A 22,138-nucleotide genomic window follows, 5' to 3' on the forward strand; every position below is an offset into this window, starting at 1 on the left:
TGGAAGATGCCAGTTGGTGGGGAACCTGCACGGCAACTTCTGCTCGAGCGTTCGTGCATCATGTATATGCCGTCCTCTCCCACGCTATCTTTAGCAAAACCAGCCAATAGCGTCAACATGCGATGCCGTGATGGACGGACTTGCTTGCACGTCGTTATGTACATGTTGTTGTTCAGGCGCCAATTAATAGCTGACTTTGGGCTGAGAATGGATCACGTATTCGTCCAAATGTTAAGGAAATCACGGTGAACTTGCCTTGTTTTAGAATCTATTACTTCGAAGTACGATATTGCACTAGGAGTGATGGGGGGTCTATTGGTCTTCGTCTGCGCCGTCGCTTCCACTTGGCATCAACGCTTGGCATGCCTACGTTTGCTGTGAGTTTTCGCTTTGATTTGCGTGGACGTCGTACGAGCATCATATTCGGGACATGGCACGCGTCCAAGGGAAGCGACATCAAGTCCAGGGCCGTCATGACGCGCTCCAACGTGTCTGCGCTCAAATTTGGCATTTTCGGGTACCGTTGACTGCAAACCTTAGCCTGTATGTACAATCTATATAGACTCAAAGGACCAACGTTATACCTGAAATGCGTCAGCAAAATGTGCTTGGCGTTCGCGCGGATGCCAACGTCAATGGCTTCCTCTGTCGTCGAGTGGTCCTTCTTCTTGGCTTCGTCCACCATGCTTTCTACCAGCCCCATCAGAAACTCGATCAATCTTTCAATCATTTGATCATATGCCAACATATCACTACAAATTGTCCAACCTTCAAATGTCGCCTCGTGAATCAACACGTGTGCATCCATGGCGTGTTCCACCAGCAAATCACTTGGCCGGCAGTCGCCCGAAAACACAAACTTGAACCTACATGCATATATCCAACTCGTCAGTTTGCACAAGTCCGTCCATCACCATGCGACGGAGTACTACTTACCCATTCATAAGTGTGAATACCACCGCATACGACTGGAAGCAGTGTTTCACGGGTACACACTCAAATCTATGGCGGCGGGCGATACGATCATCACCATCGTTAGTACCCAAAGCAAGCCAAAACCACTATATAATTACGTAGCGATGCCGAAATATGTGGCCAAGATGCCGTCGATCGTGGGCTTGTGCAAGCCAAACGGGTCCACTACGGACGCAAAACAATATTGAATTGGCTGAAATATACGATGTACATATTTACTGTACGTACAGTTTTTGGTGGGGTTGTGTCGAATGTCATACGCAGTGTTGTTTTCAAACAGGTACTTGTCTGCCACAGTTGCATCGATGCGTCCGTACTCTTGGAGCCAATAAAACACGGCAGTCGGCCCAATGATGGCCACGGGCGGCAACTACCACATCAAGTCAGTCCATACTTCATCAAGATGCAACCACGACCTCACAGGCAAATATGATGACTCTACTAACTTACCAACGGATTCCGCTGCGATAAGAGCCGCACTAGACCCAAATGGTGGTCGGCGTGGTTGTGCGAAATCCACACCACATGTAGGTTCTCCAGCAAGTGCTTCAGTTTTCCATCGTCCCCGCCAACATGGCGGAAGAGTTGTCCATAGCATCCTTCGCCAGCGTCCAAGAGGAGAAAGCTCGACCCGATTGCAATCAAGTTGGACGTGACGTTGCGGTACTTGGATGGTATGGCCGATCCGGTGCCCAGGAACGTCACTCGACCGTCGACGGTATCTACATCGTGAGCAAAACGCATCTTTAGTCTATCCAACTGGAAAACTAGAATCTTGAAATATATACCCGAATCATTTGCGGTGATTGTGGGGGCCTCTTTGTGGGTGAGCGAAACCTTTGCGGTCGCCAACGTCTGCTCGGTGTCCATGTGGATGGCAGGCAAGTCCAATGGTTGCATGACAAGCGATCGATCCAGGCCTTGCTTGGCGGAAGGGGTGAGTATGTACTTGAGCAGTGGTAGCTACGAACGTACGCGAGCGATTCCACCCACTACATGAGATAGATTGCGGGGTGTGGCTAGGTTTACTGTACTCCAATCGTCGCGTCTCCAAAAGCAACGGTGACACGCTCCACGGGCGCCACTTCGTGGTGCGGCGCGGCGAAGTTGGACGGAAACAGGTGATGCAACTGGGTTTGCAGCGTCGCACTCGACCGGAACACGGACCATTGCGGGCATTCTGGGTGGTTTACCTGCCAGGCATGATAATATACTTGAGACACCGTATCACGTACCAAGATGTGGTGGACGTGGGGTCCAAACGACTTGACCCACTGGATATAGTGTGGGTGGCCGAGAACTGCTGTGTTGCCCAGATGCACCAACAAGGTCATACTCACGACCGAATTAGGTTGTTGATACCTAGACGTTGTGTTCGAAGCTCAATGAGAATGACGTTAGCAGCGTGTTTACCGAGCAAACTGAGGCTGCTGAACGAGGGAATCAATGGTGCCCACCGTAGGACATGCCACGATAGCAAAGGCGGAGCCTATTTTCATGTGACAACGTGATAACTCCACTGTACGTTTGAGATTCGAATGAATGACCTGCAACCGACGACGACACACAGTCACTCGACTTGACAGTCACAGACACTCCGTCCACTTGGATCACAACGTCCTCCCCACGATGCAATTTACCGCACAATGGACCTACGAGTATGATGGTAGGCTTGCATGATGTGAAGGATCATCTTACCTTTTGGCACGCCCAACGCCAGGGCGTTTTGGATAAGGAATTTCCCCCGCTGCGTGGGCGTTTCACCAATGTAGCTGACACTGGTCGTTGGGTTTGCAGTCGTCATGAGTTTGGCTCGTTTGTGGGACGGACTGGTGTCGCTGGTGGTCGTGGTTGAAGCGTACGCATCGTCTACGACCACGGGCTGCAAACTCAAACTTTCGTTGTGGACAACTTTGGCGGACGAAGGAGTCAAGTCCTGGATGTCCATGGCAAAGTCGGGTCTAATACTCTATGAGTTGGCGAGAACGACGGCAATGCTCACGCTACCTGTGCAAAAAGTGCCGAGTAGCACGCATGAACGACTTCGTTCCAGATGGACCAAACACATTCAGACCCTTCTTGCCTGTATCTGACACAGTCAAGATCAAGCCAGGTAGGCCACCCACGGTGGATGACGTGAGCTCCGTCAAGCACACGTGATGCAACTTGGCCAAGCGGACGCGATGTTCCATGCACAATCGCTGGAGACCTTCGCCAGCATTGAAGAGATACCTGCAATGAATGGGCGTCAATGCAACTCAACCCACGCAGACTATACCTTTGGCTCTCCTCGGTTACAATGATTGCAGGCGACATCTCCGTGGATGCCACGCTCAACACTTGGACTTCCACTGGCATGGCGTTGTTGACGTTGCCGCTCAAGATCACTGTTCAAAATCAGCGCCAGCCAACATTGTTTCAATGTCACGGGTTTATCCGGATAGGTCCTCCATGTCGAAAATGAATATCCCAATTGTTTATCCCAGGCCACCTATCACGTCATTGACAGCATTTGCCTTAACAAAGTACTGTTCCTCCAGAAGTGATTTATGAGAATTGATAGTTCCAAGGTTACTGTAATACGACCGTGGATACACTTTTTGACCATATTTCCCATTATATTGTGCACCAATGTGTATTTCCCACTTCCCAACACTTGATGTTTGTATGCCGTGCAGCCGTTAGAATGTTGGTCTGTAGCCTTCCCTTCGCGCATGAGTCAGTTGCCAAGTTTCTCCCTGAAGTCATGGCCCCTACCCGTTCGTTTGCAAAGCATGTGCTTGTGGCCCTCATGTGCGTTGCCTTCGTGGTGGCCCAGACCGCCAGCACGACGATCCCTCCTTCCAAAGTGGACCAAGTTTTGAACAAGACTGGTGACCAAATCATCGACGAGCTGGCTGGTGGTGACTCGGCCACTGCCCGGTGGTTGAAGAACATCATTGCGGCCATCGCGATCTTGGCCACGTTGGCCGTGACGTTTGCCGGCTACAAGTTGATCTACCCTGTCCTCTTCATCGCGTCGTTCTTCTTGGGCGCCGTGTTCTCGTACGACATCTTGCTCCAAGTGTTTGCCAACGAAAGCCCTGCCTTGGTCGGGTTCTTTATTGGTGGGCTCATCGCGGCCATTTTGGTCGTGTACTTCTACGACGTTGGAATCTTCGCCGTCGGCGCCGTCGCCGGTGGGGCCGCGGCCTTCCTCCTCGTCACGTCCGTCTTTGCCAGCGTCGGTGGTGTGAACCACATCTACTACCACTACGGGTTCTTGATTGTCGGGTCGCTCTTGGGCGGTTTGGCGGCCATTTACCTCGAAAAGCCCGCGCTTGTCATTGCCACTTCTTTCGGGGGTGCTACCATCTTTGTTGGCGCGTTGGGCCACTTCATTGGCGGGTACCCCACGGTCCAGCAACTGACGGATGTCGAGGCCACGGCGTCGTTTATCGAGGCGGTGCCGACGTCGTGGTGGGGCTACTTGGGCGGCACCGTCGCGTTGTTCCTCCTCGGCGCGTACGTCCAATTCAACCACACTGCGCGCAACGTGGACCATATCCGCGGCGACTCTGTGGAGACCAAGCCCCTCCGCAGCGCGTACCAAACCGTCTAAGGCTGACTGGCTGGGGCGGTGTCCGTGCTGTCATACAGTGTATATAATAATGCCTAGCCAAGCAGCTGTTGTGATCGCTTATTGTTGTTGCTATTGTCACACTGGATTGCAATATGCACGTTCATTCCACACAACACATCCAAGCATCATCATTGTTGTTGTGACTCTTAGTAGTTTCAAACTTCACCATCTTGCATGGACACATTACACGTTCGGTTGTTGTTTATCCCATGTGCACCGACACGGGAACACCTTGACGGCCCATTTCCTTGAGGTGGTCCAAGTGCGCGCCAAATGCCGCCGTAAACGTGGGCAAGATGGGGTATCGGACGTTGTATTCCTTGCACACTTGCATGATGATGGGCGCGATGGACGGGTAATGGTACTGCGACACGGACGGGAACAGGTGATGCACGACTTGGTAATTGAGCGCCCCTGCCAGGAAGGTCGTGAGCCACGACCCGTGCGAGTAGTCGAGCGACGACTTGACTTGGGACACGGCCCACTCGTCATCCAGGACGGTCTTGACTTCGCTGCCGTTGGGGTATGTGCATTCAGTCGACACGTGGCTCACCTACACACAATTCAATCACGTTACCATGGCCAAGGATACGAAACCAACAAAATGTACATGTATGTACGTACTTGGAAGTTGAAGGCCAAGTGCCACCCCGTAAACAATTCCGCGACCAAAAACAACGGCAAGAACGACGAGAGGGGGATGTGAAACACGGCCAGGGGGATGTAGACGCGGTAAAAGACCCAGAACGACTTGGACAGGATGAGCTGCACCCATTGCGACAGGCTGGGGGGGTTGACGCGGATGGGGCCGTTCGTGAGGCTCACAAACGTATCGGTGAAGTCTTGGATTCGAAACTTCAGCCCCAACAACCCGTACAACGGAGGCAGGTACAAGTGCTGGAAGCGGTACATGGGCTTCAACACTTGGCGCGTCACGATGCGGCGGACATCGCCTTCAAAGTCGACGGGAAGATCGGGGTCGGCACCCGCGACGTTGGTGTAGATGTGGTGGCCCACGACGTGTTGGTTAAGCCACGACACCATGCTCGCACCGGCGAACCAGTCCATGAACAAGCGACCGGTGAATTCACGGATGAACGGTTGCTTGGTGAACGCAGCATGAGACGAATCGTGCATGACATGCAGGAGGGGAAGCGCCTGGCAGACGCCGAAAATGGCGGCGGCAGCCACTTGCACCGCCAAGATGGTGGAAAAGTGCATGCCGTAGTAGGTCGCGGCGGCGATGGCCATCACGACAATCATGCGCCAGAAACCAGCAAAACCAGCTTGGGGATTGATCTTGTTCTTGTCAAAGTACTCGCCCACGCGCTTGCGGCATTCGCGGTAAAAGCCAGTGTCGGGCTTGTACACAGGAAACTCGGCAGGACCAGCCAGCGTGCCAATTTCGTACTTGGCCAAGACCTTTTCGGCCCTGTCGCTGAAGGGATGGTACGAGTCAAACGTGTCCGTGGCTTCACGGCCAGAGTGCAAGGTTACCATCTCGGCTCCGCCTGGGTGCTTGTCCACCCACGACGTGACATCGTACACTTTGTTGCGCACGATCATCCATGCACTTCCCGCATGGTTGTGCTTGGCCACTTCTTGCCACGTGAACGTCTTCTTGAGGTCCTTGGATTCCGTCCCGCCGGCGGCGGCGGCACGTTGGCGAAGTTCGCTTTGCGGAGCCATTCGAATGATGAAATCGAAACTGACGGATTTGAGCGCAAGAGGCCATCCGGATACAACGACGTGTCATCCGCTGAACGTGACGTCAGGAGTATGATTGGCTTATACAACGTTGACGGGTTGTGATTGGTCAGACCAATATACTCCAGTATGCGTTTTTCTGGGGTGACTTGTCTGTGAACGTCGGCCATATTCGCGCCAGGCTACGTACGGTACAGTATTTATTGTGACCTTAACTTGGCCTTCACGAGGCTCCTCTGCTACAGTACCGGGTAGTCCCCAGGGAGTAGAGATGGAGTCGTGCCATCTATCGTAGCTCAGCAGTGATAGCGTTATCGTAAAGGCCAGAAAGATGTACTACGTAGTACTGTAGGTACTGCGATACCAATAAGACTAGCGGTGCAACCAATATGCTGCATTCGCACGGACATTATTACAGTTACTGTACTATTCGCGAGTGCACAGCAGACAAGCAATTTAAGCTGTATTCAAAAGCTCAGGCCACTTAGGTTGATGGCCGATAAGCTTGATGTGAGCGCCGGTAGATTGGGCGATTTGATGTGGTTGTCTGGGACACGGTTGGCCGTGAGTGGCGACGCCGCCGTGGTGGCGGTAGCTACATAGTCGCACAAAATATGTCAATTTCATTCAACCCACACGACGATGCATCATCACATATCACGTACGAGGGCCAGCGGTTCTGTCTAGAGGGGCAATTGGGCCAGACGGGGCGCAGCCCACGGTGCTGTTGACGTCAAGGCGTTTGCATGTGCAGTCGCAGTCGGACACGGGGCACACTTCGTGTGTGGCAAACCAGTCCGCCATGTGGTGGGCGTGGCCCCCTACAACCAACCCCAACCCCAGCCCCGTGTCACAGATCCAAAAACCAACCCCATATCAACATCTTAATGCTATAGTAGGAGAGCTCACCATGTTTGCACGTTTGGCACCACGTAAACCACTCGACAAACGGAATGCTCGACAGGTCCGACAGGTTGTCGGGGGTAGATGGTGATGACGTGGCCGAATCGTGTTCCATCAGCGCATGTTTCTTGTCTTGGCCTTTGCGCATGGCCAGCTCCAAGTACGGATTGAGCGTGCCAAATGGAAGCAAGCAGAGGGCGCACTGGGGAAGCGGACGTTTACAGCTCGGACAGTTGTTGAGTTTGGGCTTGGCTTTGAGCAGCCAGTCGCCGGCACCCACGCGCAGTAAGCTCGACAGCGACAGCGACGACCCGCAAAAGTTACAGCGCACGTACAGCTGCGGGGGCGGCGGCGACGACATGACCGCGCGGGTCTCCGTCGCCATGGGGTGGTTAAGGGCGAGGGCGACGTCGCGAAACCCATTCAGTTGGCCCTCCAGCTGCGTCCGCCCCACGTCAAACAGCGCGCGCTGGTGGAACAGCTGCCACTGGTTGAGCAGGTCTCGGTACATGGCGATCCACTTGGCGTACACCAGCGCCGTGTCTTCGGACGTGGCCGCCACCCGGGCCACGAGCAGCGCCACCGTTTGAATGTCGCCCGTGCGATCCAAGTACTCCTGCAAGATTGACGGCTCCAGACCCACGAGAAGAAGGCCCTGGAGGTTGCCTTGACGAGTGCACGTCTCAACACAGACGTCGATGAACCGAGAGAGGGCATCGAGGGGGAGGTACCGGCATGCAAATGCTGTCCGATCTGACAAGAGCAGTGACTCGTCGTGCAAGATGGCGGTAAACAGAGGCGGGTCTTCGGGGGATGAGGTCGTCGGCGTCGCGGACGGGCGGCGAAACGCGAGTGAGTTGGGAACGGTGCTGTTCCGGGGAGGGCGCGTCGGCAGGGCCGCGGCATGGGTGACGGCGCTCAGCTCCCGCGCAGTGACCAAGAACGAGCAGAGCGCGTGCAGGTACCGCGGCGTCCCAGGGTTCTGGATCTCCGGACGCCGCAGCAGTTGCTGGCACATGGAGCTCCACAGCGGGTTGTGGGCGGTGGTGCCGATGGAGTAGCCGGCGACAGCCATGGCCACCAGCTGACGGACGTCTCGAGTCGGCGACGGGGTCGGACACTCGGCGCCTCGCTGGAGCACCGCCACAGCGGCTTGGACGTCACCGTGGAATACGGCGAGTGCCGCGGCCCGGTCAAAGTCCAGCGAGGCTTCGCACTGGGACATCAACGACTGCAACGTCGGCAGCGCCGTGTGGTGCGATGACACGTTGTTGTTGGTAGACGACGTAGGTCCGTCGGTGTTGTCGTCGTACAGCGAGTGCCACGACCCACCCGGGGCTTGGTTCAGTCCAACTTTTCCAGAGGCGGATCGCGGCATGTTGCTAAAGTGCAACGACGTTGTCGATTGGCTCCCTTCTGGATCCCACTGACACGCAAGAAGCGCGGTGCGGCGGCCCAGACTGTCGTAGACGAGGCAGCCGAGCACCGGGTCGCGCAGGGAGGTCTCGTACGGCACGGACGTGGACGGCACTGTGGTCAGGCCGAGCAGATGCTGGACGCCAGCGGACACGAGGGCTTGGGGGTCTACGGGCCACGCGCGGAGCGGCGCGCGCTGCTGGATGGCCATGCCGCCTATACCATGGCGTAGTTGAGGAGTAGAAGGCATTAGATGGAGAGAAAGTATTTGGAACACCTCGAGATTCGAGACTGGGAATCTCGGTTTGAGCCACCGACAGACGGCGTAGAGACTCAACTTGGTCAACCCACTGCCACACAAAGCGCAGGTCGCGGGTAGATGGGTCGTCCTTTATAAACAGTTGGAGTGACGTGAGCACGTTCATGGAGTAACCGGCTCGGACGCGGCGCATCATGTGTGCGGCAATGTCGTTGGGAATCTACCAGTTTTGTTGGGAAACAACACTAATAAGTCAAAACGGTACGCACGTCGTCGTCCACCCGATCGGCAAAGAGGAGCGTGCCACATGCAAAGCCAAGCGCGTGCTGCGACGACAGCGCCAATGGCATCGTGTCGTGAACCGACAGGCTTTCGACTTTGCCTCCGATGGTCGAGAACAGCATCCGGTTCCACGACGTGGGTGGCTCGTCTACGCTGGTGCTTCCTGGCTGCCACGCAAATGCAAACACGGGCTCGTGCGTGGATCGGCGCTTGAACGGCTTGCTCAGGACGGACGGGGACGGTGGCGTCGACGTGGCTAGTTGGATCTGGTGCTCGACGTCCCACAGCGAAATTGCGCGGTCGTCTAGGGCAGTGGACGCCAAGATGCCGGCCTGGGTGGGGGACCACGCGATTTGAGACACGAGTTTCGACACGGGGATGGTCACGACGGGCTCGTTCTCGTGCCTCGCGCCCTGAATCGACCGAATATCCCACACTTTGATCGGTTCCTTGGGGTCGTCGCTGTACGTGGCGAGCAGGTGCGGGCGGTGCACGTCGAATACGACCCCGTACACCCCTACAATCGGTCGCCCCATCAAAAGTTAGGTAACAAAGGCAGCAGTATGGAGGTGGTGGGGGGTTGTCAAGTACCCTTGGTGTGCGCGCTAAACTCCATGAACCGCGTCTTGGCTCGGATATCGTAGATGCGAAGCCTACATACAGTGGTGTCGTGAGTTCCAACAATGGACGTGATATGGTACCATTTGAAGCCAGTGCCCGTGGCCAAGCAAGATGGCTCAGACGGAAGCCAGTCCAGCGCCACAACGGCTTCCGAGTTGGCCAATTCGTTTGTCAGTGTGGGGCGCGGCTGCGGCTGCGGCGACGAATACCCGTGACCTTGGAGACCAATATCCGTGAAGCGATGGCATGAACGTACAAGAGGAAGGAGGACATCCTACCGCGGTATGAGCTGGGTTTGGTCGTGTCAAGGAGGTCCAGGGGAGTAGAAGTCACAGACGAAATCGAGGCTTGGGTCGTGAGGTCCCACACAAAGGCGCAGCAGTCAGCGCGCACCTTTTCAAACCCGGCGGCGATGTGGTGAGGGTTCTGTTGGTTCCATGATACAGTGTTGCATCCAATGGTTCCATGCATGGACGGCCGAGGCGCCTTGCCAGACATGGTCATGCTAGCGGATGTTCGAGGGGGTAACAATTCCACCACAGGCTGCGTGAAATCCGAGAGCACAACCTTGCCCGTCCCGACCCCCGCGGCAATCAATTGCTGTGGCAATGGGCACCATTGCATGCTTCGAACTTGGGATACCTCGGCGTCGGTCTGCAACGACCGAAAGAAATCCTTACTGCGGCGCTGGGTTGTCTTGCGGGGAGACAACGGCTCGAGCGACGGGCGCACGGACAAACCAGAGGCATGCACGGGTGAAGACACGTCTCGATCCACTTGACATTCAAATAGTGTGAGCGCATCCGACCCGACTGCAAACAGACCGCTGTCGTGCGGACACCATTCCACCACCACCTTCGGGTTCGGCAGTTTGCTGCTCAACATGGCAATCCTGCGCAGGCGAAAATGCAAAAGTTTTGACTTTGTATTTTATTTTAAATATTTGAGTAAAAATATTAAAATACTCACGGCGGAATGCGTATTTTAAATGAAAAAATGAAATGCCGAAAGGTTACACTGTGGTTGTGACTGTGAATCCACTGGCGCAGCGACATGACCACCGCGTCGACATGGACGACGCCGCCGAAAGACTGGACAGAGACGCCACTCACGCAAACGACTTTGTCAGACGACCTGACTAACATCCATTCACGCTCCTTCACCGTCCTCAAGGCTCTGGAGCGACTGCATCTACTGCATCCGACGCCACCTCTACACAAGCACAAGCATAAGCTTCCAGACCATGTCGACCCCCATGTTCAACTCGTGCTGCACATCGTGGGTGCCGATTTCCGAGAAGGAAATGAAGTGTCAGAGACGCTGCGAATATTTGACCAACTCGTCGCGGCGTTCCAGTCTCAAGGGCAAACCAACACATGGGACGAGCTCGTGCTGGTGTTTATCGGGCCGAACGTCGCGCGCAAGTTGCATGGCAAAAACGAGCATGTGTCTCTTCTCAATGGAAAGAGCGTGCGCGTTCAATACGTAGCGGAGCTGTGGGACGAGTACTTGCGCAGCCGCGCGTATATTTCCCCTGCGGTCCTGTTCTGCTTCAACGCTGGCGTCTGGGGGTACGACGAGTGGCTGCCGACGTTCCAGCGCATGGTGCAGGAGGCCCCCCATGCACCCATCGTTGTCACTTCGTACAACGAATGCGAAGCCATCGACGACAGTGACGCCATTGCTGACGTCGAAGTGCCCATCTCTTGGCAGTGGACCATGGAAGCGAACCCATTTGCGTCGCGGAGTGCGCGGCCAAGCCACCATGACCGAGTGCTGCACGAAAATGCGTATTGGCAGTGCTTTGGAGCCAAGTGACCCACGACGGCATGGGACGAGCGTAAGTATGGACACCCGCGTCGCCGGAAGCTTCTGTGAAGCCATGTAACATGCGACGATGATGTCGAAGTAGTGTAAACCCCGAAACCCCGCAAAATCTACTCGTCGTCCGGATAGCTAGTAATCATTTCCGGATAATGATCAACCGCGTTTTTCAAAATTCAAGTCCACGCACCTGACGGCGAGGCGGCGACGACGTTGTATCTCGATGGATCCGCAGGAACCGACGAATCCGAAGCCGAGGTTGAAGCCCAAGCTCAACTTGAATGTGTCTCAACTTCCCCCGCGGCGATTTACGGCAACGAGCGGCAACAGAAGCAGTAGCAGCGCGCCTGCATCGAATGCCTCGTCGACCGCAAGCGTCCCAACTCCTGCACCTGCTGCTTCATTTCAGACCCCCTTGCGGACGCAGTCTGCTGCCGATGTCAGGTCTGCCGTGATTCGCAGCTCGCACTTCAAGAACCCACCTCCCGCTCCCAGCGACCAACGTGTCGCCTCCGTTTACAATGTGTCCGACGCATCGCCGTCGTCAGGGCAGTTCAACACGACACCACACCGTTCGATTTCATCGAAATACGGGCTCGTGGATCCGTTAACTCCGAGCAGTAGGTTGACACTGGATACAGTTGTGGCGCAAGGACGAAGCCAAGAGACGTTCTATCCGTCTTCAGAAGCACCACCGTCCACGTCGTTTCAGCCGGACGAGCCATTGAGTCCGAATTCCGCGCTGCTCAATACGCTGGACGCCGTGAGTCAGCTCTCGATCGGATCGTCCAAGACATCTTCGTACTTTGAGAACCCACCCGCACGGTCATCGACGTTCACGCCGTCCGCGTCGTTGAACTTGAGCAGCTCGTCGAGCTCGTACATGAAGCAGCGCACGACCACGTTCACGACGACCCAAGCCAGCATCACGTCGTCGAATCAACCGACACACGTGCTTCGACTGGGCACTGGCGAGAACGGCAACGGCGGCGACATCCTGTACCTGTCGACGCGCATCCGCATTCGAGCGGGCAACATCCACTGCCTCCGATGTCGGACCGACGCGAGCAGTTCCAAGCTCATCTCGACGGTGGATGCCAATGGCACCGGGTTCGACCCAGACGAGATCTTTGTTCTTGTGAACGTGACGCTGCGCAGCGACGAAGGCCGCGTCAAGTACTCGGACACGGTGGCCATCTACTGCATCTCGGGCGCGTCCAAGGGCCGGTTCCTGTCGGTGGACGGGTCGCGCACGGTCACGACTAAGAAAGGCCCGATCATGTCCAACGCGGAAAAGTGGCGGCTCGGCGAACGCGACGACTTGAAGCACAGCGTCCACCACTTAGGTGATTCGTCGGGTTTGGACGAGTCGTTGGCGACGCTGGCGCCGGCGGTGCGCAATGCTCAGCGCACGCTGCAGTCGGGGGACCGCGTGTGCCTGAAAGCGTACTCGGGTCCGTACGTATTGTGCGCCGAAAAGGGGCATGTGGGGCTCCGAGAGGTCGGGCTCGAGCTAGGGAGTACGCTGGAGTGGGAAATCACTAAGTCCAACATCCCGTACAACCCGCCTTGGAACCGCGACCGCGTGTTCCTCACGGGGGCGTTCGTGCTGGAGCCTGCCCACGAAGACGTGGCTGAAAAACCCGTGAAGTCGCTGCAGCACCTGCCGTTGTCTTTGCAGGAACGGGCGCTGGTTGACGACATTCTGTACATTTTGCTGGGCATCGAAGGCCAATACATCAAGAAACAAGAAATCAAACGGCCATCGACATCGGCGCACTTTCACATCCAGGTGCCCACGCGCGTGAGTCGGGACGTGTCGGCCGACATGTACGACCTGCTGCACTTTGTGATCGATCCGGCGCTCACGGACCCGTCGCTCGCGGCGCTAGCTCGAAAGATCGTCGTGTTGGGCGAGTTTTACATCCACGTGACGCACTACATTGAAACAAACACGAGGTACGAGTACGGCCAAGTGTGCCATGCATTTTGCGCGGCGCTCAAGGTGCTGGTGCGGGAGTACACGGTTGTAGTCGCGCAGTTGGAGCATTTGGCGCTGCAGCAGGGGGCGCTGAATCTGTCCAAGATCTGGTTTTACATCCAGCCGAGCTTGCGCGCGATGGAGTTTCTCAGCACGCTCGTGCGGTCATGTCTGGGCCACCACGGCGGCGCCCTTCTCAGCGTCATCGCCCAACTGCCCACGTCCGGCGATGCCAAGGCCACGTCCGTGCTCAACTTTTTGCTTGAAAAAGCGTCTGTGCCGTACTTGAAAATGCTGGAAAAGTGGATCTACTATGGAGACCTCCACGACCCGTACGATGAGTTTATGGTCGCGTCAGACGATACGCTCGTCAAGGAGGAGCTGGGGGAAGACCCGTGGTCCAAGTACTGGGAACAGCGCTACACGCTGCGCGAGTCGCATGTCCCGCTGTTCCTCAACCGGTTCTCGACCAAGATCTTGACGTCGGGCAAGTACTTGAACGTGTTGCGAACGTGTGGCCGCCATGTCAACTGTCCATTTGCGGCCGTGATCACCCACGCCGAAAGCGTGCGCAAGTGAGTCATATATATATATCCGACTATTTATTTGCCTGCTGGGGATCTTGGTACATACTGTGTATATCTCTCTATTTCAACCTTGTTATTGATGTACCTTTATGATATGCATATATATATATATAGTCCGAATGTAGGTTATGCTGGTTATCATGGTTTATATATAAATAATATTAAAAGCATTAGTCCAAATATATATGTTTTGATCCCGGTTATGTTTGTTTATATATTAAAACAATTATTCATGCTGGTTGTAGGTACGACGAACTGATTGACAACGCGCACGGGTTTGCCAGTCACGCGCTGGTGGATATGCTGCGCACGGAACAGGACCTGATGAAACGACTGAGGTCGATCAAACACTACTTTTTGATGGACCAAGGCGACTTCTTCGTGGACTTTATGGACTTGGCCGAAACGGAGCTCAATCTGCGCGCCGACAAGCTGCTCGCGTCGCGCCTCGAGTCGCTACTCCACCTGTCCCTGCAGAGCTCGACCTGTAGCTCGGACCCGTACAAGGACGACTTGGTGTGCGTCTTGTCCCCGCACGACCTCATCTCCCAAATGGAGGCCATCCACGAACGATCGCAAAAAGTGGGCCGCGCGCCGCTGTCGTCGTCAATTGCGTCGTCGTTGAATGACCCTGGTACATATATATATATATATTCATTCTGTTGCATATGTATATCGATGCTATATATATATACATGATGAAAACGAAGCGCGTTGGTATTGTGCTTTCGAGTGAAATTTCGTGTTGTGGTTTGTCGTTGGAATTTAAATCGATTTGATTGGCTACTTCAGATGAGCTCAAAATTATTAGCCAATCGAAACCCATTTCTCAATGAAATTCAACCAATCAGATCGATTGTTGATCGGTTTGGTCGGCGCGATTCGATTGCACCCCCTCCCCAAATTTGTATATCAAATCGACAATATATATTATTCATTCTACGGGGGGTATTCATTCCTCATAGGAATATAAAAGTCTCATTGTATATGTACGTGATTAATAGGGTACAAAGCGATCGATGCATTGACGCTAGACTACAAAGTATCGTGGCCGCTGTCGCTCGTGATCTCGTCGGGGGCGTTAAACAAGTACCAGATGATCTTTCGGCACTTGTTCTTTTGCAAACACGTGGAGCGGCGGCTGTGCGACGCGTGGCGCAACCACCAGTCCACGAAAGAGTTGGCGCTGCGATCGGCGCTGATGACGTCGTACTGCGTCCGCCAGCGCATGCTGCACTTCCAGCAGAACTTTGTGTACTACATGATGTTCGAAGTGATTTCCCCGCGATGGCACGCGCTCGAGCACCAGCTCGGCACGGAGATCTCGACCGTGGACGACATCCTCAATTGCCACCGCGACTTTCTTGACCAGTGCCTCAAGGAGTGCCTGCTCACGGACCCAGACCTCCTCCGCGTGCTCACCAAGCTCATGACAGTGTGCCTCACGTTCGCGAACGGCATCGATCGGTTCACAAAGCCCTACCGGCTGGACGAAGAAGCGATTCGCAACGAACGAGAGGCCGAGCGGGACCGCCGCGCCGACAAAAAAGCCCGCGACGAAGCTGACGCGATGCTGAATCCATCCCAGAAGCTCAAGTCGCGCCGGACGTTGGCGGCCGCCGTCCCTCGACGGAGCTCGGGCGTCGACCTTCGCCGCGCCCGCCTCAAGGAGCTGTCGGACGACGTGCGGCAGGCACTGACGGGTGACATGTCGCCGTTTGTGCGGATGACGGCGGAACTCGAAGTCCAATTCGACACGCTCTTGGCAGAGTTTATGCAGCAACTGCTACACCGATCCCATTTGCAGGTACTTCATATTTGGTTGAATGTTATTGTACAGACATACTGTATATATGTGCTGAACTCGTGGACTTTTTTCACATACAGTGGCCCCGTAGTGGTGGTTAACGTGGTTCATGTGTGTAGTACAATTCGCACTTGTCCAACTTGTGCACGCGGTTGGATTACAATGGGTTTTACACACAATAGAGTACAATAATGGGGCCCGTTGTGGTCGTTGGATATGAGTATTATTATCGCCACGGGTTGTTTTCGTCATATTAAGTTACACGCCGCCATTGGGCTTAGCCAAAGAGCCGGGGGACAGGAAAAGTCGGAACCAGCCGCGGCATGTCGAAGCCGTCCAGACCGAGCACGCTCCACTGCATCACGTGCGACGCATGCAGCGCATCCGCTTCGAGTTGCTGCATCCCCAGCAAGTTTCTCACGTCCAGTTGGAACTTCTCGCGCACGGCGTCGAGGTCGATGCGATCCATCGACACAGGGTCCTGTTGGCGATGCATTTGCGTGCACACGAGTCGAACGAGTTGGCGGTGCGCGCCTTGAAACGAACTCATGAGGTCCGAGCGTTCCTTGGCAAAGCGCTGGGTAGTAGCGACGGCCACGTCCGTGGGGACTAGGCAAACAAACGGTTAGTTGTCCGCTCACTCACTCGATCGATCATATAACGTCATGGAGGGGTGGGTGGGTGGTTGATGGACGTACGAGGTCGTTTGGCATCCAGGTGATCGTCCAGTTGCAGAGTCGTGACTTGCATCAACAAGGACCGGCGCCGCACCCCGCACGTGTTGACCGTGTGGTCTGAATGTGGTGGCGGCGGTGATGCTGCTGACATGTCGTGGGGAATAATGGGATGGGGGGTGGTGGCGAGGCTGGCAACTGTTGGCGATAACTTTGGCTCGCGGGCCGTTGCAGGTGTGGAAATCACGGGCTCGACATGGGGCAGAAGCGGCGATGGGCATTGCACTCCGACGGGGGCGTTCCCAGTGGATTTGGGCGCCGTCGGTTCTTCTTCTTGCTGTGGCACAGTCACGATGGATTGTGGTGGCTCGTCCAGGGTGAACGCTGGCGCCTTGGTTTTCTTAGGAATAACAAACGGCGACCAGTTGTTTGTCGCTGGTGGAGTCGACGGGAGCGGCGTGCGGACGCAAGGCGACGACGACGGCGAAATAGACACGACGGGCGATAGCACTTGGGCTGCTTTGGATTTCTTGGGCTCGGGGGTGCGGTACAAGCAGCTGGTCTGGACGATGCGTGGTACTACGACCGGTGGTGGTTTCTCTGGGGAAGTGTGGGGGGTAATTGCCGGTTTGGTGTGTTCTTCACGCGGCTCGGCGGTGACGACTGATGGCTTGACCGCGCTCGTGTTGACGATCAGGTCGGAGTTTACAACTGGCTGCTGCTTTCGCTTCTTGGGCTCGGGGGTGGTTAGCAGCAGTGTGGGGGTTGCGTCTTTGCGCTTTTTGGGGTCAGGGGTCGACGTGACCACGACGTTGTAACTCCACTGGGGTACGGTCGGCTGCGGCGGCTTGCTTTGGACGGTGGCAGGCGCCGCCTTCTTGACCTTTGTCGAGTCCACCTGTTGGTCGAGTTGGACAGGTGGCACCCGCTTCTTGGAGGGTTGTTTTTTGCGTTGGGGGGCTGATTTCGGTGGCTTTGGCGCCGGCACGACTCTGGTCGTGGGTGGCAAGTGGAGGAATTCGTTGAGCGACAACACTTGCAGCTGCGTCGAGTTGGCCATGACAACCTTCCATTGCTTGCCGTCGTCGTCATCGGTGGTCGATCCGTCGCACGGCACCAAGCTCAACAGCGGTGACGCTACATCCACGTCATCAAATAAGGATATATATGTTCGTTTGTACGCTGATCTTTGTAGAATGTGTCGTAGCCCGTCACGGGGGCAGGGGGACAATGAATGCCAAGCCCCGACTCGCCGGCCATGTCATGTGCAAATACGCTTCCGTCCGAGCACACGCCCAGCGTAATGCCGTCGGGAACGCCGCACAACAAGGTCACTGTACGCAGCTGCCGCTTGCGATTGTTGAGGGTCGGCCGCGCAGTGGGCGCCACAGACGATGGCAGGTCCTACCATACCAATGCACAAATCCTGTTAGACTCGAAAAACAGTCTTGTTGGAGCCAAGAATCCGTCCCCAAACACTTGTGGTTAGGATCGTACCAGCTCAATGCGTTGCGCCGTGTCGAGGCTCACCATGGCCAGACGTTCCTGTCCACCAAATGCATACTGTCCGCACACTTGCACCGTGTCCTATATATGTGTTATTATTAAATAAGTGAGATTATATATAACATATATAATATTTTTTAGTTGGTAGTTTGTAGTTACCTGAGTTTGCTTGATGTCGTCAAAGTCAAACGTCATGGCGTCGGCCGTCTCGTCGATCGTCCACACGCGTATGGATTGGTGCTCCGACTTGGAAATGATTTGATTCGGGGCTGCCCCGAAAGCCAAATACTCTAGTGAAATGCCTGTCCAAACAAAAAAAATCAAATATCATGTTTTTGCAATATATATATATATATATATTATAGAAAGATAGATACCATTGGTTTGGCGGTCGAATATGCACTGCCACGTCCACTTGGAGTCGTCGTCGCGGCAAGTAGGGTCCCAGTAAAACCGCCACAGGTGCAAGTTCTTGATGCCGAGACCACACAGGACTTGGTACTCTGTCGTGCTAGACAATTCTTCTAGAACCAGCGCCTCCTAACACATTCGATGGTAGCTACGTACACAAGTGACGAGGGTTGGCTACTGGGCATGGCGCGCACAGCGCCGAATCCCTACAAACCAGTTAGAACCGTATCGCATGCATATTGTGTGCATGGCATGTAGTACTCGAAGCTTGGCGTCGCTATACGAGTGCGTGTTGACTTCGGCCGTGGGAACCCCCACGACGTCCGTGGGTAGTCGAATCGAGTCGATGTCTATCACGAGGATTTCCGTGGACCCGCGGTACACGCCGGCAAAGATGAACCGTCCGTCATCTATCACGTGTTAGATTATGTGTTTCGTGGAAGGATATCTATCCCAAGGGACTCTAAAGGCTACCTGGAATGACCACATTCACTCGAAGTTGCGTGTACATGCCCCTGGCTGAAATGTGTTCGAGCACGACCCCCTTGCGGAACACGAGCTTGTTTTCGTCAATGGACGCCGTGGCGTCCGTCTCGAGCGACCCCACGACGACTGGCGCAGTCGAGCAACCACTGAGCGGGTACAGCCGAATGGTGCCGTTGTTGAACCCCGCGACAACGAATCGTCCCGCGCGATCCACGGCCACAGACGACACCTACGTCGTCAACGGTTGAGATTGGGTCGGTCGGCATCGTTCGGAAGTATACCTGAAAGTCCAGAGCAAAGTTGTTGGGGGTGTGGGCGTGCACTGCGTCGGCTTGGGATGGCTTGGCGTCGAAGAAAACCTCGCATTCGCTGTCGCTACCACTTGAGCTGTCGTCTTGGATGCTTCCAAGTGAGTTGATCGCAGTAAACACCTTGGGGTCGTTTTCATCGTCGTCGGCCATGTTGAGCTGCTTCATCGAGCGCTTTTTCTTGCCTTGACTCAACGTGAACGACACCGCATCATGTGCTTGCGCATGCGCAGATTTCTGCATACAAATAATTCATATCCCGCGTGATCATCGTGCAGCAACACTGGACGTACCTGCTTTAGCGGCGGCGTGAAGAAGGACATGCTTGATGCTCTCTTTGGAATTGTGAAAGATGGCGGGAGGGCATTTCAAACCGCAGCAATATAATATTGTTGAAATTGAAATATAATAGCTTGGTCGCAGTATATTGTATTTATTCGATGTTTAAAAATACACATGCTGCAGTTTGATTGGCTAGTCCAATGGGCAGTCCTGTCAACCTGGCGGGAAGGTGGTCATCCGCATACCCCAAAAGCGTCCGGATAATGTGTTGATTGTGACTACAACGTCGTGCCCGACACAACACTGGTTTCCTCGTCGTCGCTCGAGAAGTCCATGTCAAACTCGTCTTCTTCTTCCTCATCATCAGCATCCGTCGGCAAATCGTTGGTGCTTCGGCTCCCGCTGCCATCTACCGCGTTCTCGTGAGGTCAACATGTCGTTACACAGTAGGACACGTCGACCACGCGTTTACCAGTGTCAACTTTGGCTTGTGCAACTTGACGTTTGAAGCAAGGATTATACCGGTAGTCGATGCGCTTGCCCTTGAATTTCAGCCCGTACACGATCGCGACTACGACTGTCAATATTACCGCTCCGCCAGTAAGCCACGGAACAAATCTACCAACAAAGAAGCAATCAATGACCGATGACGTCAGTCTATATACACATATGCACGCCGCACTCTGGGGGTCCGACCGAACCCTTGCCTTCGAATTGCTTGCGCAATCGTGTTTGCATTGTTCGATAGACGACGCCGCCTTGACTGTTAAACATAGTCACGTCCATTGTGTTCATTGACAACTCGTGCGTGGTATACGTGGTGTTGCCTGCAGGCACCCGGTAGACGGATTCGCACTACATGCAGCACCTGGTGACCCTACCCGCGTATCAACTTTCAAGGTGACATACCGAGGCCAGCATGTCCATGTAGGGCATGGAGGTGGCGGCTCCATATGTGTATGACGTGAAGAAAGGGCTGCTGCCGACAGGAAGATGAACTACTTGGGACACCAAATCGTCCATGCCAAAGTACGCATCGACTTGGTAGGCCGTGAAGAGAGGCAAGAGGGTCGCATGCATATTTTGATATAGCCCTTTGCGATCGCGATAACAAAGCGGGCGCTGGCCCACCACAAACAGCCACTGGGCTTGGCTCTGGGAAAGGGTGCTGTTAAGCCTGCAACGGAGCATTAGCACGTGGAATGTGGCCCGAACGAGCGACTGCTTCGTTTACCATGTCAGTTGATCGGTCACGGACGCATCAGATGTCGCCCAGTCGCACGAGGACGTCGCATTGGAGCAGTTGCCTACCGTAAAACCACGTAAATATGACACCAGCAACACAGTGACGAGTGTACTGTTTGGAATGAGCTGTGACTCGTCGAGAATTATAACCTATGGACGACAATCGTAAGCTGGATGATACTGACTTTTCATCATCGGCACCTACCTGCACAAACACTTGTGTGTTGTCACCAGAATCGCGGTTCAAGTCGAAACTCTTGTATTTCGAAGTCGTGTCGTTCGAAGGGGTCGAATCACCTGGTGGAATGAGCCATTGGGTGTCCTACATCATAGATATGTCTTGAATTTCGTCACTCATTGTATAGAACGTACGTTGCTCTGCACTGGCAGCGAATAAGGCTGCATGGTCAACGTAAATGCCATCGAATCGTGGGCGGTAACGGCATTGATCTACCGGTAGACGACGCGTGAGGCTTATCATAGAATGAATCCCCGCATAGGTCGTACACTTTGAGAGGTTTCCGTTTGGTTTGCCGATGGCCCGATCACCAAGAATGTTGTGACGTCCTTTTGAGCCCCCACGTTCATGGCCATGTACCACACGGCCGCGATTCCACGCGTCCATCCTGGCCGCAGCATCTTTAGTGATGTGCCCAATTCTATCTTTAGCCAGCCACGAGCAGTTTCATCAGCCCATCAATATGCGGAAAAGTGTTAATGTACGAATGACATTAGTACGAGTAACGTTAATTACATCGTTTTTCACCTGCAGTTCCTGGTATCGCCAAACAGCATTGTATGCTAAGTTAACAGTAAACCAAACGAGATCCAGCATATATACTATAGTACTAGTTTGTATTGATTGAAGGGTTTACTCAGTAGGCCAGCACTACAATGGCGTCATCTCTTTCACATTGCCTGCCGTGAAGGCAAACATGCCAGGCGCTGCTTGTGCAGTAAACGTCACATCTTCTTCTTCGTCGTCGTCACTCCAGTCGTCGTCGGTTATCGTTGCCCCGTGCGGTGTGCCTAGTACTAGTATGATCGGTGACTAGGTGAGAGAATACTTGAAGATAGAGCATATGCATACAGTACCTTCTTTTTCATGTCCACGACAGCAGCAATCGCACAGCGCCAAGATCCACCGCCATCCCAACATAATCTTTCAAAATGTCAAGATTGCTATTTATAACTAAAAACTGTAACGTTATAAGATTTTGTTATAATATAGTAGTACTACGT

At 54.4% G+C, this 22,138-nt stretch overlaps 9 protein-coding genes across 13 annotated transcripts; 3 read left to right on the forward strand and 6 right to left on the reverse strand.

The window, feature by feature from the left end:
* Positions 1-240: 240 nt before the first annotated feature.
* H257_00191 (hypothetical protein) lies at positions 241-3,378 on the reverse strand. Of its 3 annotated transcripts, XM_009822754.1 has the most exons (16): positions 3,254-3,378; positions 2,983-3,207; positions 2,674-2,936; positions 2,523-2,627; positions 2,389-2,464; positions 2,211-2,337; positions 2,010-2,168; positions 1,764-1,938; positions 1,426-1,697; positions 1,204-1,345; positions 1,074-1,140; positions 937-1,002; positions 769-866; positions 585-690; positions 413-527; positions 241-366 (listed from the first exon to the last, which is right to left on the reverse strand). In XM_009822754.1, the coding sequence occupies exons 1-16, from the start codon at positions 3,331-3,333 to the stop codon at positions 313-315; spliced, it is 2,130 nt and encodes a 709-aa protein (XP_009821056.1). In that variant the 5' UTR covers positions 3,334-3,378; the 3' UTR covers positions 241-312. The 3 variants fall into 3 exon arrangements, with proteins under 3 accessions (XP_009821056.1, XP_009821055.1, XP_009821057.1); XM_009822753.1 differs by having other exon boundaries at positions 413-690; XM_009822755.1 differs by lacking the exons at positions 241-366; positions 413-527; positions 585-690; positions 769-866; positions 937-1,002 and having other exon boundaries at positions 1,048-1,140.
* A 318-nt stretch (positions 3,379-3,696) lies between these two features.
* Positions 3,697-6,296, reverse strand: H257_00192 (hypothetical protein). Its single transcript, XM_009822756.1, has 2 exons — positions 5,222-6,296; positions 3,697-5,150 (listed from the first exon to the last, which is right to left on the reverse strand). The coding sequence occupies exons 1-2, from the start codon at positions 6,284-6,286 to the stop codon at positions 4,800-4,802; spliced, it is 1,416 nt and encodes a 471-aa protein (XP_009821058.1). The 5' UTR covers positions 6,287-6,296; the 3' UTR covers positions 3,697-4,799.
* Positions 3,706-4,721, forward strand: H257_00193 (hypothetical protein). Its single transcript, XM_009822757.1, has one exon. It carries the CDS (start codon positions 3,722-3,724, stop codon positions 4,574-4,576), a length of 855 nt encoding a protein of 284 aa, XP_009821059.1. The 5' UTR covers positions 3,706-3,721; the 3' UTR covers positions 4,577-4,721.
* Positions 6,297-6,667: 371 nt separating the features above from the next.
* On the reverse strand, positions 6,668-10,691 carry H257_00194. 2 transcript variants are annotated; one of them, XM_009822758.1, is made up of 8 exons: positions 10,064-10,691; positions 9,866-10,001; positions 9,756-9,817; positions 9,152-9,681; positions 8,901-9,102; positions 7,214-8,839; positions 6,970-7,125; positions 6,668-6,899 (listed from the first exon to the last, which is right to left on the reverse strand). In XM_009822758.1, the coding sequence occupies exons 1-8, from the start codon at positions 10,668-10,670 to the stop codon at positions 6,772-6,774; spliced, it is 3,447 nt and encodes a 1,148-aa protein (XP_009821060.1). In that variant the 5' UTR covers positions 10,671-10,691; the 3' UTR covers positions 6,668-6,771. The 2 variants fall into 2 exon arrangements, with proteins under 2 accessions (XP_009821060.1, XP_009821061.1); XM_009822759.1 differs by having other exon boundaries at positions 6,970-8,839.
* A 113-nt stretch (positions 10,692-10,804) lies between these two features.
* Positions 10,805-11,775, forward strand: H257_00195 (hypothetical protein). The gene has a single exon (XM_009822760.1). The coding sequence runs from the start codon at positions 10,839-10,841 to the stop codon at positions 11,601-11,603; it is 765 nt and encodes a 254-aa protein (XP_009821062.1). The 5' UTR covers positions 10,805-10,838; the 3' UTR covers positions 11,604-11,775.
* An 18-nt stretch (positions 11,776-11,793) lies between these two features.
* H257_00196 lies at positions 11,794-16,219 on the forward strand. Of its 2 annotated transcripts, XM_009822761.1 has the most exons (4): positions 11,794-14,165; positions 14,423-14,811; positions 15,182-15,984; positions 16,104-16,219. In XM_009822761.1, exons 1-4 carry the CDS (start codon positions 11,833-11,835, stop codon positions 16,164-16,166), a joined length of 3,588 nt encoding a protein of 1,195 aa, XP_009821063.1. In that variant the 5' UTR covers positions 11,794-11,832; the 3' UTR covers positions 16,167-16,219. The 2 variants fall into 2 exon arrangements, with proteins under 2 accessions (XP_009821063.1, XP_009821064.1); XM_009822762.1 differs by lacking the exons at positions 15,182-15,984; positions 16,104-16,219 and having other exon boundaries at positions 14,423-14,877.
* Positions 16,131-19,704, reverse strand: H257_00197 (hypothetical protein). Its single transcript, XM_009822763.1, has 11 exons — positions 19,663-19,704; positions 19,343-19,606; positions 19,050-19,290; positions 18,837-18,985; positions 18,732-18,781; positions 18,542-18,675; positions 18,324-18,466; positions 18,156-18,245; positions 17,840-18,062; positions 16,683-17,795; positions 16,131-16,593 (listed from the first exon to the last, which is right to left on the reverse strand). Exons 1-11 carry the CDS (start codon positions 19,690-19,692, stop codon positions 16,262-16,264), a joined length of 2,769 nt encoding a protein of 922 aa, XP_009821065.1. The 5' UTR covers positions 19,693-19,704; the 3' UTR covers positions 16,131-16,261.
* Positions 19,705-19,780: 76 nt separating this feature from the next.
* H257_00198 (hypothetical protein) lies at positions 19,781-21,607 on the reverse strand. The gene is made up of 9 exons (XM_009822764.1): positions 21,404-21,607; positions 21,269-21,346; positions 21,102-21,218; positions 21,010-21,046; positions 20,886-20,958; positions 20,561-20,828; positions 20,334-20,506; positions 20,124-20,269; positions 19,781-20,060 (listed from the first exon to the last, which is right to left on the reverse strand). The coding sequence occupies exons 1-9, from the start codon at positions 21,533-21,535 to the stop codon at positions 19,930-19,932; spliced, it is 1,155 nt and encodes a 384-aa protein (XP_009821066.1). The 5' UTR covers positions 21,536-21,607; the 3' UTR covers positions 19,781-19,929.
* Positions 21,608-21,741: 134 nt separating this feature from the next.
* H257_00199 (hypothetical protein) lies at positions 21,742-22,055 on the reverse strand (the record flags this gene model as incomplete). Its single annotated transcript, XM_009822765.1, has 2 exons — positions 21,742-21,931; positions 21,992-22,055. 2 exons carry the CDS (start codon positions 22,053-22,055, stop codon positions 21,786-21,788), a joined length of 210 nt encoding a protein of 69 aa, XP_009821067.1. The 3' UTR covers positions 21,742-21,785.
* Positions 22,056-22,138: the final 83 nt, after the last annotated feature.

This window comes from Aphanomyces astaci, assembly GCF_000520075.1.
Source record: "Aphanomyces astaci strain APO3 unplaced genomic scaffold supercont1.1, whole genome shotgun sequence".
Classification (NCBI taxonomy): Eukaryota; Oomycota; class Saprolegniomycetes; order Saprolegniales; family Verrucalvaceae; genus Aphanomyces; species Aphanomyces astaci.

Coding starts and splice junctions, on each gene's coding strand:
- H257_00191 (XM_009822753.1), bottom strand. CDS start 3,333: ATGCCAGTGGAAGTCCAAGTGTTGAGCGTGGCATCCACGGAGATGTCG. Junction 1,698..1,763: donor AATCACCGCAAATGATTCGG/GTATATATTTCA, acceptor CTCACGATGTAG/ATACCGTCGACGGTCGAGTG. Junction 367..412: donor ATGTCCCGAATATGATGCTC/GTACGACGTCCA, acceptor CAGCAAACGTAG/GCATGCCAAGCGTTGATGCC.
- H257_00198 (XM_009822764.1), bottom strand. CDS start 21,535: ATGCTGCGGCCAGGATGGACGCGTGGAATCGCGGCCGTGTGGTACATG. Junction 21,219..21,268: donor CGCTGCCAGTGCAGAGCAAC/GTACGTTCTATA, acceptor TCTATGATGTAG/GACACCCAATGGCTCATTCC. Junction 21,047..21,101: donor ACACACAAGTGTTTGTGCAG/GTAGGTGCCGAT, acceptor TGTCGTCCATAG/GTTATAATTCTCGACGAGTC.
- H257_00195 (XM_009822760.1), top strand. CDS start 10,839: ATGACCACCGCGTCGACATGGACGACGCCGCCGAAAGACTGGACAGAG.
- H257_00194 (XM_009822758.1), bottom strand. CDS start 10,670: ATGTTGAGCAGCAAACTGCCGAACCCGAAGGTGGTGGTGGAATGGTGT. Junction 9,818..9,865: donor ACGGGCACTGGCTTCAAATG/GTACCATATCAC, acceptor CACTGTATGTAG/GCTTCGCATCTACGATATCC. Junction 9,103..9,151: donor CCGATCGGGTGGACGACGAC/GTGCGTACCGTT, acceptor CAAAACTGGTAG/ATTCCCAACGACATTGCCGC.
- H257_00196 (XM_009822761.1), top strand. CDS start 11,833: ATGGATCCGCAGGAACCGACGAATCCGAAGCCGAGGTTGAAGCCCAAG. Junction 14,166..14,422: donor CACGCCGAAAGCGTGCGCAA/GTGAGTCATATA, acceptor TGCTGGTTGTAG/GTACGACGAACTGATTGACA. Junction 14,812..15,181: donor GTCGTCGTTGAATGACCCTG/GTACATATATAT, acceptor CGTGATTAATAG/GGTACAAAGCGATCGATGCA.
- H257_00193 (XM_009822757.1), top strand. CDS start 3,722: ATGGCCCCTACCCGTTCGTTTGCAAAGCATGTGCTTGTGGCCCTCATG.
- H257_00197 (XM_009822763.1), bottom strand. CDS start 19,692: ATGTCCTTCTTCACGCCGCCGCTAAAGCAG. Junction 19,607..19,662: donor TCACGCCGCCGCTAAAGCAG/GTACGTCCAGTG, acceptor ATTTGTATGCAG/AAATCTGCGCATGCGCAAGC. Junction 17,796..17,839: donor CACATTCTACAAAGATCAGC/GTACAAACGAAC, acceptor ACGTGGATGTAG/CGTCACCGCTGTTGAGCTTG.
- H257_00192 (XM_009822756.1), bottom strand. CDS start 6,286: ATGGCTCCGCAAAGCGAACTTCGCCAACGTGCCGCCGCCGCCGGCGGG. Junction 5,151..5,221: donor ACTTGGCCTTCAACTTCCAA/GTACGTACATAC, acceptor AATTGTGTGTAG/GTGAGCCACGTGTCGACTGA.